The 16258-nt window shown below is 32.3% G+C and overlaps 1 protein-coding gene across 4 annotated transcripts; it reads right to left on the reverse strand.

Annotated features, from left to right (window-relative positions):
* Positions 1–10149: 10149 nt before the first annotated feature.
* On the reverse strand, positions 10150–12450 carry LOC108749624 (arfaptin-2). 4 transcript variants are annotated; one of them, XM_018488439.1, is made up of 6 exons: positions 12397–12450; positions 11784–11987; positions 11525–11689; positions 10910–11231; positions 10654–10831; positions 10150–10577 (listed from the first exon to the last, which is right to left on the reverse strand). In XM_018488439.1, exons 1-6 carry the CDS (start codon positions 12404–12406, stop codon positions 10425–10427), a joined length of 1032 nt encoding a protein of 343 aa, XP_018343941.1. In that variant the 5' UTR covers positions 12407–12450; the 3' UTR covers positions 10150–10424. The 4 variants fall into 4 exon arrangements, with proteins under 4 accessions (XP_018343941.1, XP_018343940.1, XP_018343937.1 ...); XM_018488438.1 differs by having other exon boundaries at positions 11525–11692; XM_018488435.1 differs by having other exon boundaries at positions 11525–11710.
* Between the last annotated feature and the right edge of the window lie 3808 nt (positions 12451–16258).

Consider the following 16258-nt stretch of genomic DNA (forward strand, 5'->3'; position numbering starts at 1 on the left):
TAATTGCCATCGTGAACACTACTGATTTTTGAGGTTATGTGCATCAAACGCCAAACCGTATCGCATTTCAGGAGGTTAAATGTTACTGTTTTAAAACCCCAAAAGGGCGGGAAGATATATAAAATTTAAATTGTTATTTCGGTTGTATCAAATCTAAAGCTCAGAACTTTTTTGTACACCTAATATATAACTAAATTAACAAATTAAATAAAGTTATAACTAATTATGAAGGAATGAGGAATAAAGATTATGCACCATTTACATTAGTCATGAAGACAAAATACAAAAATATATATTGGTAAGTTTTGCAGCATTCCATTACAAATATAAAGTATAGAATTTAAAATCAGTTACTCTTAATTGATGTAAGACAGATTCTTACTGTGAGAGAGTATAAACATAATTGATAACGTATGTATGTCAAAATGTCAAAACTAAGCGCTGTCGTTTTTGTTATTATCTAAAATAAAATTTATCAAATAAACATATATGTCATCTAGAAATTCGGTGTATTTTTTTAAATTTATATCATCTAACTGTTTATATTTTTTATATTTATACCATTTAACTATTTGTAATTCGAACGTGAGGTGATCCTCATAATATGTTAATGTAATTAGATATATGGGGTAATTAAGTATTTCTGTGACTGATGAGGACTAAGCATAGTCGAAATATACTGTTGAAACATATCGTTGGGAGATTATAATTTGTGAATAATAAATATTATTTGTCACACCTAATTATAGCTCGTTTAATGTATTGACCTGGGTTTACTATTTATTAATTTTGTGTTGTTTTTTTTGTAAATTTTGACCTTCTAAATATGATGAAATTATTTTAAAAAATCGTAGCATTTAGGAAACATCTTGAAAAGTAAGCAAGAATATTGAAATTTGTTTAAATATATCATATTCATACTGAATTTTAAAGGTGTACCTTATTAATCTCGAACTTTTTATTAATATTATCGTATTCAGAAATCTATAAAAAACGCTATTCCTTTTACTTACACCTTTCGGCAAAAAGTCTTTTTTTAATATTCTTCTTTATCTTACATTATATGAATATCGTTTAAGCTCCAGTTTAAAAGTTCTTATTTATTACGAGTGCTAATAATGTCAAATATCTTTGTGGATCTTCTTATTCAATAAAAGGAGTTCCATTAACATAATGATTTCTCCTTAGGATTTACGTGCTTTATTTTTTAATTGATATTATACGATTTTAACATTCCGCAAATTTTTTATGACACTTCTTGATGTTGTTCATTAATCATCCATAGTAATCTCGAGCGAGGATACTTTTTACTATAACAAATTTTATTTTTTTAACTTCATATATTGACGAATTTGCAATCTACTGTCATTATTGTTATACGATCATACACTGCCCACAAGAATTGCGAACAAAAATTGTAAGAGCGATTTTACATTTTATTATATGTTTAATTTTACAAACTTAATAGTTAAATTTTTGTAGATTATGTACTTTTTAAACGTAATTGTTTTCATATTGAGAATGATCTGATAAGGGATCAAAACGTTTGTGCTTTTATTTATATAAAGATTTTATTATTTAGTGTTTAGCAATAAACCTGCTTGGCTCATAGATGTTTATCTGTTGTTTATTTTAATTTTTCAATACAAATTATTTGAAAAAAATTATTATTTGTTATACTTTTTAGAGACAAATTTCTTGTCCTCATTGACACTTCTGATTGACGTGTAATTTATTATAAAATCTCAAATTTGAGCGCGCGCGTGTATTTGTGTGTGTGTGAATTTTTCATAAAGACAATTTCCTATTAAAGCTACGTTCCACTTAACGCTTGCAAGCATCGTTTGTCCTTATTTAACATTTAATAAATGAGAAGGATGAAATGATTCCATGAGCATTGTGAGCGTTAAATGGAACGCAGCCCTAGTGTGTGCGAAATCCTCTGCCACGTTATAATTTTAAAACTTTCATGAAATAATATGTGTAATTTAAAAATTAGCTTCTTTAATTTCTTTTAATATAGAGTATATTCATCGTTATTAAGCTACACGCTCACTATGCGTGTGATAATATGATAATAAGTAATTTGTTTACCCATAATATACTGTAAAATAGAAGGATCTATTTTTGTGTTACATTACATTATGTATTTACATTTTAAAACTTCTGTAAGAAATATAAAAATTAAATATCCCTCTCCACTATTGCCTTCATCTACATAAACATTAAATATTAGAAATTATCGAAACATTGCTTAAGTTGTTTAAAGATTCCTCTACTATATGTATAATTCTTTTAAACAAATTAATGTTATGATATATACAGTCAGTTTGTGCGTAGTACCATATTGTATACGCACGCATGCACGCACGCACGCATGCACGCACGCACGCACGTGAATACGCACGCCCGAACGCACGCATGCACGTACATATGTGCCCCACACACACACACATACACACACGCACACGCACACACACGCATAAGATATTCAAAAAAATTTAGGACTCCGGATTTAATCGGGATGATGACGTTTGTGAAAGAAATGTTTCAAACAAAAAAGTTGTAAAATATAAGGCTGCTATTTTATATATGCGTTATCATATGATAAATTTTTCAAACTTGTTGATTGGCTATAGGATAGAAATATCCGAGGATCTCTCTGTTCTGCACACATTTCGCACATTTTTATCATACGATAAAAATGCAAACAAATGAAATAGCACTCTAAAAAGAGCTATTTACAGATCTTATCAGTTTGACCTTGGGTGGCGTTGCCAAGATCAAGATCAAATCGATTTTTTTTATGGGACACCTTATTTTAAATGTTAGAATCTAATAACTAGTGTCAAAGAGTTTTTCAAAACACTAATAAAGTTATTTTTCATTAAATACTTTTTGAGTTATCAAGGCTTGAAAGTTACAGTACCGCCGGCACTAGCTATGCAAAATGTTCGACCAATCACTAAAACCTCTTGTACATTATTCAGGATTATATCCTGGATAACATTTGTTAAGATCAAGGCCATTGGAGGTTATATCTCTTATTTTCATTTTTACATAAAAATGAATTCTTAGTGTAAAAATGAAAATAACAGGTACAACCTCCAATGGCCTTAACAAATGTTATCTAGAACATGATCCTGAACAATATTCAAGATGTTTTAGTCGTCGGTCAGACACCTTGCATAATGCCGGCGGTACTTACTCGAAAAGTACTTAATAAAAAATAATTTTATTATAGTACAATATTTTGAAAAGCTCTTGACACCAGTTATTAGAGTCTACCATCAAAAATAGGGTGTTCCTCTTAAAAAAATCGATGTGATCTTGATCTGATCTTGGCGACGCCACCCAAGATCAGTACCTTCTTATATCTCCCCTCGGAATTATACAATTTTTGTTTGAAACATTTTTTCGTATCTACCATAGTTTTCGAGAAATCTTAATGCATTATTCTGCCTTTTTTTTGTCAGGAAGAACACTTTTTACTTTGATATAACACGACTTAAAATCTTCCTTGATATTTCTATTTTATAGTCCTCAAGTTACAAGTTGTTATCTCTAATAGTTCAAATATATGGCGTCGATATATGCCTGAAGATGGCCTGAAATCTGGCTTGGTGCCCATACACTTTTTAGCTGATATTCTTAAGATAAATAACGTATAATGTAATAATTCATTAAGAAAACATCATTAAGAAAATGTCAAAATACTGATAATGTCAAATGTAATTTTGAGGCAACAATAAAATTCAATATGACGGACGAAAAATTAAGAGAATCTTTTATTTTTCTAAAAATCAGTATTTGAGGGTTTTTTGTATCGCTTATTACGAATTCGTCAATAGATTTGTTGTTTTTTTTTAGTACAAAATGGCTAATCTAATGTAGCAGATCAAAAATTAATATTTTTTTTGTTCTGATTTTGTTGAATTTTCCTACTTCAGATCTTCAGATATTGTAAATGAAATATTTATTGTGACGCCATATTTAAACTATTAAGCTGATTCTATAAATAGTCATTAGTCGGTAGTCTTAAGTCTTAAGCCTATTACACAATAGAACCGCAAGCTGTAAGTCGTAAAAAATTAACCAGTCATAATCGATTATGTTTCTTATATCGACTTAATTGGTCAATTTCCTACGGCTTACAGCTTGGTTGCAACGCTATTGTTACAGGCCTTGTCGATGAATGAATGAAGTTAGTTAACAGCCAACTTGTACTATAACTAAGGGGCTGATCTCTTAACGAGTCGTTGATGTCATTGCGCTTATGTAGAATAAAAAAGCTGCACAATGACATCAACGACTGTCGTTAAGAGTTAACAGAATCGGACCCTAAGACCAGGGTAAGTACACAATCTACTTATTATTATAGCTGAGTCACAATTTATGGCGTCATCTACTAAAAAAGGGGGAACTTCTTCACCAAGTTTGACAAAAATATAAAAAGTTATCGGCCACCCATCCGATCCAACGATGCTTTACTTAGAGCCACTTTCACCAAGCTCCGATTAACTTAATAGGCTTAGTAACTTTACAGAATTCCAACTAAAGCTGATGTCGGAGAAAAAATGCAAAGAGAAAAGTTATAAATATAGATTTGTAATACTAATTTATGTAGCAAGGTTTCTCTCTGTAGCTGTTTGTTAATAATATATTTTTGTGTTCAATATAGTATGTAAAATTACAGTTAATTATAATTAGTGAAATATGTTTAACTCTTTAGTTTACATTTTTTCTCTGACATCAGCTTTAGTTGGAATCCTGCAAAGTTACTAGGCCTGTTAAGTTAACCGGAGCTTGGTGAAAGTGGCCCTTATACGATCGTATCCGAACTAGTAACTATGTCATGATGACATATGAATATTTAGTGTGGATGGAGATATATTGCTATAAAAAGTGTGTGGCATATAATGCCATTTATCGTTTCTGGAGGAGAAACTTTTAACAAGAATCATAGAAATCGTAATAATTGTAAGGGATGGGTTTATGAATGGCAGCTTGGATCCCCTGACTAACATCAATTCACATCTACATATCATTGATATGAATCTTGTATGTGTTGTAGCGTGCAGTGGCGCCACCGATGAAAAAGGAAGCTTATAAAGATTAAATATTTTCTATTGGGATTGTGTACCCTGACTAAGATTACCGATTTTCTTAAAACTGATCAAATTCAACTTTATTGCTTCCCACCATGATATAAAGACAAGAGTATGCTCGTCCGGTGATAGAGCACTGCGTCATGGCATACGTCATGCTTGGATAGATTCAACTGTTTCCAAAGCAATATGTGTCAATGAAATGCAGGGTGTGTTCCCTTTTTATTAGCAGTGCATCATGACGTCACAACAGTGCACTGCCGCAGCCGTTCCAAAATTACTGTGGCATTGCCAGCACTACTGTAATGTCATATTTTGAAACGGCTTTGCAGTACACTGACAGTAATGTAAACATGGATAAACGTACTAAATTGTCAATAAATTTAGAACGAAAGCAGCAGCGAAGTTCCGAAGAAGATGAACTAATTATGGAATCACCAATTCAAGCAGTTTGACCTTATGTTAAAAATTATATGAACACAGTTAATGAATATTCGGATATAGAATTTAAGAATCATTTTCAGTAAAATGAATATGTGCTTCTTCTGCACTTGAATATAATGTATAAATTTTTTTATTTCCTGGATCGAATATTTCAACGCATTGTGCTTCTTTAAGGGACGCCATATTGCACTGCAACTGCCTCACTTCGAAAGCCGTAATAGACGCAGTGGCAATATGGCTCATTTATGACGTTCAGGAAAAAAAGACTAATGCCCATTTCTACCAATGTAGATTAACTTTAATCTCGGTTCAACTTACTCTTCGTCTTTTTCTAATCTTTAGAACTAGAAAAAGACGAAGAGTAAATTGAACCGAGATTAAAATTAATCTACATTGGTGGAAGCGAGCATAAGGAGACTCTACTCTAGTCTACCCAGTCCTCAAAACATGGACCGATTTTGCGTTTCGAGTTAAGTTCGCTTCTCGACACTCGCGGCGCTTGTAAACTTGGCAATTCTGTAGATAATGAATACGCTGTAGGAAAGTGTCACGAGCGTAACTTAACCTCGTAAAGGCGATTTTGTCTGCGATTAATTTTCGTCAGGATTGTCAGGAAGAAAGATTAACCGCAGACAAAATCGTTTTTACGGGATTAAGTTACGTTCGTGATCACAGACTTCTATTATAGTACTAGACTGCTAACTCTCCCCACTTTTCCTTATATAAAAGTATTGTCTGTGTGTAATGAATGCGCAATGGAAAACCGTCATGTATAGAAAAGAAATATCAACAGGTTACGTGACCAGCCTCTCTATAATTAGTTCTTAAGTCTATAAAGAAATATCATGACGATCTAACTTTTAATTTTCACAAACTATTACGAGTCACGTGCACCATTATTTATTTCATTTCATGCAAAAATGCATTGAATAAGCCTAATTTTATTCATTCTGTGTGTATATATAATCTCTTCGAGTATATGATACGAAAATATATAAACATATAGTGTTCTATGTATGCGCGGTTTTACAATGCGCATGTGTCATAAAGTAATACACTCTATTTGATAACAAGAAAAGTGGAGAGTTAGTAGTTTAGTGTTACAATAGAAATGTTCGTGACACTTTTTTCTACGACGCACTCATGCGCAGGACTGCCAAGTTCACAAGCGCCGCGAGTGTCAAGAATCAAAACTTGACTCAAAACACAAAATCGGTCCACTTTTATTAACGTAAGTAGAGTCTCCTTATGTCTTCAACACATTAGTGCGATGTTCGTCGCGCGCGACACGCAATATCCAAAGAGTGAGTTACCGATGTTTTCATTCTAAAGATATACTCTCATTGGATATCGCGTATCGCGCTAGTGTGTCGGAGCCATTATGCTGCGTTTCGTTATTCACTGTTGATATTATTCAGTATTGGCAGTATTGTACATGCCGTTTCCAATATATGTCACAATAAACTTCCAATATACTTTTGCGTCTATATGACATCATAAATTTTTGAATCACTTCCGACTTCTATTACTGCAGCTGGCGAGGCAAAAGATGACGAAATCCAACAAAATGGGAAATCGGAAAAAAAATGTGTTTTTTAAATGTCGAAATAAAAAAATTTATGACATATTAGTGAGTAAAGAAGATGTAGAAAATTTCATTAAACTCATCATTGATACTTATAAGTTATATTTATATATTTTTACACAGTACTACTAAATCCGTTTCGTTATGCAACGTTGCTACGTCATAAAAGTAGTATTAGTAATTTCGAAATGGTTTTGCAGTACTTTATGATGTCATGTTATCAGTATTGACAGTGAATAACGAAACGCAGCCTTTGGTTGTGTTCCAAAATTGTTTGCTGGCACTGGCCGAACTGTCAACACCGTTCCAAAAATCATCGTAGCACACTGTAACAGTTCTGCGAGAGAGTAAAGACGTCACTAATTTTGTCGTTATTTCTTGCTGCGACTGAAGAGGTGAGACAGCTACAGCATCCAAGATAGTATTGTAGTATCGTTCCAATTTGAAATGCGTATTTGCACCAATTACATGCTTACTAAAATTGGAATGCTGTTGGTAGCATTCCATGTTTTTATGACGACATACCTGCAGCAATCAATTTTAGAACACAGCCATAGTCTATCTCTCTGATGACGTCATTAAGGAAACTAGACGCTGTCGCAGCGCGCTGTATCAGTGTGTTAAACGGCCCAGGTTTCGTACGCATGCGCGTCCAATGTAGCTTCAGTAACGTGCCTATGTAAAATTTTTTCAAAAATATTGAAAATTTTAATATTTTACATATGTACACATATATAGAAACATATTATACATATTTATATATATGTATACGTATGTAAAATATGTAAAATATATTAAAATTTTCAACATTTTCAACTCTAAGCGACTAATGATCTCCTATTTACTAGTGACCGGTACATTACTAAAGCTACATTGGACGTGCATGTGTCTGAAACGGCCCATCTAACAACACTGCGCTGCATAGTAATAGCACAGTACATACAGTAGCGCAATGTCCACGTCGGTTTTGATGTTAGTGTTGGTCAAAATGAAGTGCGTATGCGTGAAATAAGCAAGTTACCTAGCGTTGCCATGGTTACCATCTAAACTTCTTTCTCTTTTTATCCTTTTTTCGCTCTGTCAAAACTCATTAGATTTATTCGCGTCACACTCCAACAAATGCGTTGAAGTAAGAGCTGTTATAGAAGCATATTAGAACATGCAACGTATACAAACGAATAAACCTACTATTACAATAAAATAATCTGAACTTAATGAAAATTAATAAAAATAAATTGTAAACATATTAAAAAATAAAGAGAAAATGTAGAAAAATATTAGGAAAAATATTAAATTAACTTAAAAATGTATATTTGTATAAAGAAATATTATGTAATTATATATCTATGAAAATGTTATGAGAAAGCTGAGAGATATAAAAGAAATTTATATACATGTATGTCCAAAAAGTAAATTTAAAATACAATAAATAAAAAGAAATCCTTTTTGTTCGATTTTCTATGTACTTTTTGTTCACTTTTTTATTTTACCACTTTTTCACAAAAATTAGACCAATCTCTCGAGATTTCTCACACAACATTTCACCAAATGGACAATACACGTAATACTTTCCTCTAAATTTCTACTCTGAATCATGTATACTTGAAAGACAAATGTTTAAGTGGAACATTGAAACGCTTATTTAAATAGAGAGAAAGAGAGAGAGTACAATAAAAAAAGGGCGGAAATGAGACGGGGCAACTTACTTATTTTACGCACTTCATTTTGGCCAACATAAAATCGGAAGAGCTGCGCTACTGTATATACTGTGGTAATAACGAAACAATTTTTCAGTACTGGCAGTGTATATCAGAACACACCCATAGTCGCCAATACATGTGCAGCACATGCCAAATAAATTCTGTAATGTAAAGTTCGAGTGATTTAACATTCAAAATGCATTGTGTAGTTAAAGGATGCGGAAATTATCATCATAAGACAAAAAATGAATCGAATTGAAAGAGTCGGAAAATTTTTTGGATTGAAAGGTATGCTTAAAAGCATATTAGAATTTCGTATTTAATGATAGCATACGCTTGTGAACAATTCTTATTGGCTTTAGGGGTGTGGACATGCGCACGCGCATACCTTTATCTTTATATCATGCTTTTCACTAGAGCTAAACAACTCGCTGTATAACAATTGGTAGATGCGAAAAATCATAGTCAGTTATTTAGATTAAAACTGGTTAGACTTAAGATTTCCAACTACCGACTCATTATAGAATCAGCATTAGAGATAACAACTTGTAATTTGGGATCTATAAAGTAGATATGTCAAAGAAGATTTTAAGCCGTGTTAGGTTAAAATAAGAAGTGTCTTTCCTAACAAAAACAGGTAGCTCACTTGACATGGAATGCTCGAGATATATGTATTATATACATATATACAGGGTATCCTAAATGACCTCAAATTTCTCTTAAACAGTGCATTTTAAAGAAAAATATTTTAGACAAAAATTTTGTGACTTCGAGGGAGACATAAGATGGTACCATTTGTTTGACCTTGGGTGGCATTGTCAAGATAAGGGCAAGATTACTTTAAATTTTTTTAATGGAACCCCCCCTTTTTCATTACATATTCTTATAGCTTACCTCGAAAGCTTTCCAAAACACCATAATTAAATTTATTTTTATTAAGTACTTTTTGAGTTATAAGTAGCAAGTTGAAAGTTACAGTACCATTGGCATTAGCATTACCCAAGGTGTCCGACTGACGACTAAAATCTCTTGAATGTTGTTCAGGCTCATGATCTGGATAACATTTGTCAGGATCAAGGCCATTGGAGGTTGTACCTCCCAAAGTAATTAATGAAAAAATATTTTATTATAGTGTTTTGAAAAATTCTCGAGGTAGCTATAAGAATATGTCATGAAAAATGGAGAGTTCGATTTAAACAATGATACCATCTTACCATATCACCCTCGAAGTCACAAAACTTTTCTAAAATATTTTTGTCTAGAATGCACTATTCAAGAGAGATTTGAGGTCGTCGTTTAAAATAGGGCACCCTGTACATACATGTAAAATAATATTAATAATCGATATTATACCTTGAATTCACAATCTGTTTCTACATTATGAATCTTGTAATTTTTTTACTCTTTATTAAGTAGTCAAATTCAACGGCAGCTCACAATACCGACAATTTTTACGTACGTCGAATTCTTTTTGATAACTGTTTTACCTTTACTTTCTGCGTTTTACAACTTGGACTAATTCGGCAGACGATCGCATTTATATATTCATATCCTTTACAGGAAGATGAAATATTCAATTTAAATAGACTACTGTTCCAGCCACGACGGTAAAGTGGAGTTTGGGGACTTCACCTTGATGTTGAATTGTTTGAGAGTTGCTTCCAATGCAGTTTGATTCCCCGAGAAATAAGCAGATACAGCATTATGGAATAACAAAAGTTGCTTATGCATTACTTTAATCTAAAATAGTGACATATTTATTAGAAGAGATTAGAAGAGATAATTAGCCAATTAGTAATTTATAAAGGAAGAATACCCTGTTTTCATCCAAAAATTTCAATTTAATGGAAACATCCGAGCGCAATTTTTCGAAATTCTGCTTGTGTCCTTCATAATTAGCCTGTGCCTCCTCTAATCTTGCCACATTATTACTGTCTGATTTTGTAGCTTGCACAAGAGCTTCTAGATCTGTTCTATATGCATCATACTCTATCCTAAGTAATTATTACGTTATAATAGCATGACTAAAATTGACATGAAATGGAAATATATCTAAAATAAAAATCGCATACCTTGCAGTTTCGTATTGTCTCACTGTGAGTAGCGTATCCTCTATCGTTTTATTACACAAGGTATTCACAGAGGAAACGAAGAAATTTAAGGCCCCCAGAAGTGTTTCGCCATTTTTAGTTAAATTTCTTTGTGTTTCTGAATTATACAGAAATTCCTCTTGAAGTTCAGGCGATTTTTGTGCTAATTCTGAAAACGCTTCTCCGAGAGCGTGTTGCGTCTGAACAACGTGATGAAAGTGTGATGCCAAAGCTCGTGATAATCGCAAAACATTGCAATATTTTCTCTGAGTATCTCTGAGCAATTCGATCTGTGTTTCAAGTTCTAAAATATAAAAATAAATAGGTATTTATTATATATAGAAACAATAAAAATGATTTATCAAGAATATTCAAAAGTGCCAAAGAATTTGTGGATTGTCTTTTATCAGGACAAGGAACACACTCAATATTAATGTGCTCGTTATCTTGATGAAGTAAACAGCAAAGTTCAAGAAATGTTAGCATTAGTAATAGACTACACAACAATAACTTATAAACTCTTTGGCACTTCTGAAGGACATCCATGAAAATCTCAATAATATTGCCATATGAATATTCTCTTAGACAAGAACTCACCAAAGTCCACAGTACGCGACGTTTTCCCTAATCTTTCATACATTAATTGTTTGGTGCATTTGTATGTGGAAATACTCCAATTTTTCAGACTCTCAATTTTACTCTGGGTGGTACGCATGGTTTGTGTATCACCATTCTGAACAGGTGTACTTGGCGAAACTGCTACTGCTGTAGGCATACAGATGTCTTTTATTTCAATTTTAACGCCGTATCATCTCATTAAATAGTAAATACACGCAAGAAAATATTTGATACTTACAAATCGGAGTAGTAGGACTTCCTAGGCTCAAGTTTATGGTAGCTGGCCTTGGATGACCATCATTGCTACAATTGTTTGGTACATGAGGAGGAGGAGTTCCAGTATGTACAGCGCTATCACTTTCATTTAAGGAGGGTGCGTCCTTCAACATTTCGTGAATACTACGCTCCATTCCACTTGACGTAGCCGTAATATGGGACATTTCTGTTATAAATTAAACATTTATACAAACACTATTGCCTTCATATTCAAATATAAACTTTTTCGATTGAAATGTTGAAATGTAATTTTAAAATGAAACTCATTGAAAACAAAACACATGAGAGATATATATATGCTTATTCCTTTTAAAATACATTCAAATAATTTTTCTAAAAATTAAAATACCAAATGAATCTTAGATAATCAATAAACAGAGCACTTGCACTTCATATTACATTAAAGTTGAACGTCATCCAGCCTTCGAAAGATTCAGTAACAGTTAATACTGCGAGATACTTACAATTAACAATTTGGCAGAAATTGTAACAAATACGGTCACTGCTCACGACATTCGATCTATGTATCGTTTGAGACGTACTATCATAAGAAATATAATTACAACCAGAATTACCGTAAACCATAGACACGCTTTATCGCACACACACAAGTACGACTTCTATTTGATATACCTTAAGAGAATTTTTTTAGACTGTGCCATAGGCCTAGTTTACATCGTGCACTTGATATGAGTAGTAACTTTCTATTAAATTATTTTAATTTTAGCAATATATTTAAAGAATGACGAATTAAATTGGTACTATATATTTAAAAATGATTAATTAAATATACATATCATGTATATGTTTACACGTATCACCGAAATTAAGATATTTTAATAGAAAGTTAATAGTTGGTATCAAGAGAAGTATATAGAAATTGCGCACAAGCTAATTACAGCGCTAGAAAAAAATAAAAAAACTCCCTAGGCAGAAGTCGCTGTAACTGGCAGTGGGCAATTGCTACGGTGTGCAAGTGAATCACTCCCTATCAAGCGCACGATAGCCTAGTTTACATTGTGCACTTGATACACGTGCTAACTAGAGTGGATATAAAGGTTTTGTTTACATCGTGCACTTGATACGGGTACTAAATAGTAACTTTCTATTGAATTATCTTAAGTTTGGCGATACGTGTAAACATATACACGAGATGTGTATTTGATTAATCATTTTGATACATATTGTACCACTTTAGTACAACATTCTTTGAATTACATCGTTGAAATTAAAATAATTAGAACTAGTTAGTATATGTTACTAGTTAGTATATGTATCAAATGCACAATGTAAACTAGGCCAAAGAGAGTGGTGTCAATGCATGTGTATAAGGCTGATTGGCTCCGCCATTAAGTATCTTTACTGTTAGTTAGAAATTTAGAGCATATAGATATGGAGGGAGCATTGTTTATATTCCTGTGGTCCAAATGTGTGTCCAAAGTATTGTTTGTTTTGTCTTTCGGGAGCTGCTCGGGATTGCTCCGAATGAACCCATCGTACTTGAAATATACGACATCTTTATTTGCTGGATTCTCACTGGATCCGACGTTTATCGTACGATGTTCTGCAATCAGAAAGCAGAATTTTATTTTGTATCGATGAGTGAGTTCAAGACAACAAAGCAGCTAACATGCTTACGGAGCTATTGAATATGATTGGCTGGATTTATAAATAACAACCAATTATGCTCATTTGCTCGGCGAGCAGATTAGCCGCTTTGTCAACTTGAACGCGCCCAATACGAAGCAAAATCCTGTTTTCTGATTGGTTGCAGAACATCGTACGACACGTTGGATCCAGTGTAAATCCAGCAATTGTTACGATGAATGTCGGACGTCGTATGACGCATGATGGAAATAATAAGGTGAAGCATTCCGAGGATGCACAGCCGTTCATGTCACGTGAGCCAATCAGCTTGTGATATTAAATGCACGAAATGAAGAGGCTGCTCTTAATCTATCCTTGTCTATCAAGAAGCGTCATAGCTCATTCGGTATTATGCGGCAGTGTAGTGTGCATCACTGTAAAATAAGATTGAGTGAAATGTCAAAAGCCAAAAGTACAAGATTTTTTTGGATTCCCAAAGAATTAAATCTTAAAAAAAGCATGGCTGCAAGCTATCAATCGAAGAGAAGAGGAATTGAATATAAAATATGGTAAATTTCTTTTAAAAATGTATATACTATTTAGAAAACTATTAAAAAATGCAAGTCAGAGGTTATTTGCAAATGAAATCGTATTCTTATAAGAGTAATAGTTGTTTATAAAAGTTTTTCTATATATGGAACTTGTATGTTTTTAGCAAAAGTATGTCAACATTATTTTTCACCCGACTACTTGGAAGAAAGATGGACAAATCCTCGAAACAAAAGTGTTGAACCAAGAATTATTAGAGCAATGGGAGCCGGCCATGATCATCCAACACCTGTCGGATGTACAGATTAAACAACTGTCAGTACAGATTAAAATTCTACATCTTCGGGAAACATTCAGATGTGGGATTATCCATTGCACAAAATATTAAAGATGATCCAGATACGCATTCTTTCGTGGATTTAAATAACGTGCATACGGATGAATTATGTATTATGCACAAGCGAATGTTTCGAAGATGAGAATGATCTGGAAGCTGCATTGATATATAACACCAAAAAATTACATTCGTCTGAAATAACAGAAATAAATAATCATGTAAATGAAGAGAGTAATGATCTCTAGGTGATTTAATTAATTTTAAGTTACTACTTTTAAATGCTTACCGATATTAATTATTAGTTCTAAAACGGCTGAATTATATAATATATTATTATGATTAAAAAAATTGTATAACTGATGAAATTATTGCATATATTCCTAAAATATACTTATTTCATATTATATATTTGTAATATATAAGCACTGTATGCATATTGCATATAAGTATTATATATAAATATTATAAAGCCAAAGTGACTAATAATAATAATAGATATACTGAAAATATAATGTGTATACATTTTGTTACAGTTTTTATTTTTGTTCTTTTTACAATAGTTATCAAAAATTATCAGGCAATGAGTGATGAGTTGCAGTTGCTGGAGGATTTTAAACAAGAAATGTCCAAAGATATTATGGAAAACGAGGAGTCTGATTTATATACTTGGTTACATCGCTCACAGATATCGACATACGCACCCAGATTTTGAGGATCTAACAAGATCGGTTCAACCCAGCAATGATTGGCTGTCGCTTATTTTCAAAGGAGGATGTACATCCTACAAATGAATTTATAGAAATTGGAAAAAAATGAACATTGCGTTTACTGATCTCCATGACAATGATTTGCCGAGGGAATCACACATCTTTGACAAACTCACAGACGCAATCCTCGTTGAAATAAACGCTTTTCCAAGAAAAATCATATCATGCCTCGTTGGAACACGAACGTACATAAGACTAAAAAATTTTAATCTTAGAATTAAAAATAACAGTATTGTTGACAAGAAATATAAAAAAATTCGTCATTTGAGTAACAAAACTTATATTTGAATATATGTTTTAAACAATTTTATTTGTATTATGTTAAGCGCTGAAATTCTTTTATTTTGTTACTTTTTAGTTAAAATTAAAAAAAAAACGACTGAAAGAGAAAATATATTTTTATTGATTTTTACATTTTCTTGTAAAAATGTAAAAATTTCCAACTTTTTTTCATTACCCTTTATCTTAAGTCTATTATTATTACATATTTAAAAAAAAATTATTTTTATTCGCAATTTGCGATATCAGAAAAGAAATGCATGTTTTCATTCATATTTTTGATTTTATTTTTTTCAGATGGTAAATTATTTTCTATAATCAATTTAGATTTTAAAATGCGCGCTTGCAAATAATACCACGCTCTGATTGTTTGCTACTTGAGTTTACTACTTCACGCTGTCGCCATTATGCGCAATGCTTCACCTTATTATTTCCAGCATAGTATGACGGATGTTGTACACGGTGTGAATCCTATATTCAAGTACGCTGGGTTCATTCGGAGCAACTCCTAAGAGACAAAACGGACAAGGCTTAAAATGCGTGTGTGAGAGAAAGAGTGTTTAAACAGAGCTCCGTTTAAGCAGAGCATCCACTGCTTTCTATCTGCTAGTCACATGACCTAACTTTACCGAATGGACTTTTGCATGAATAACTGCTCGGTATCGTATTGGATCGTACCTCCCAATAGAAAACTGGACGAAGCTGACAACTGTTTACAGTGTAAGTAAAGAGAATGAGTCGGAAATTCATTGAGGCTTTACAAATAATTAGAATTTTTAAACAATCTAAAAATTATTTTTATTAAGATATTAAAAGATATTAAATTTTATCGATATAAAAACAATGAATATTTTACAAATATTTAATTTATTAATTTTATTATCGTAAATTATATAAATTTATTATCGTAAATATGAA

The sequence above is a fragment of the Trachymyrmex septentrionalis genome, unplaced genomic scaffold (genome assembly GCF_001594115.1).
Source record: "Trachymyrmex septentrionalis isolate Tsep2-gDNA-1 unplaced genomic scaffold, Tsep1.0 scaffold308, whole genome shotgun sequence".
Lineage (NCBI taxonomy): Eukaryota > Metazoa > Arthropoda > Insecta > Hymenoptera > Formicidae > Trachymyrmex > Trachymyrmex septentrionalis.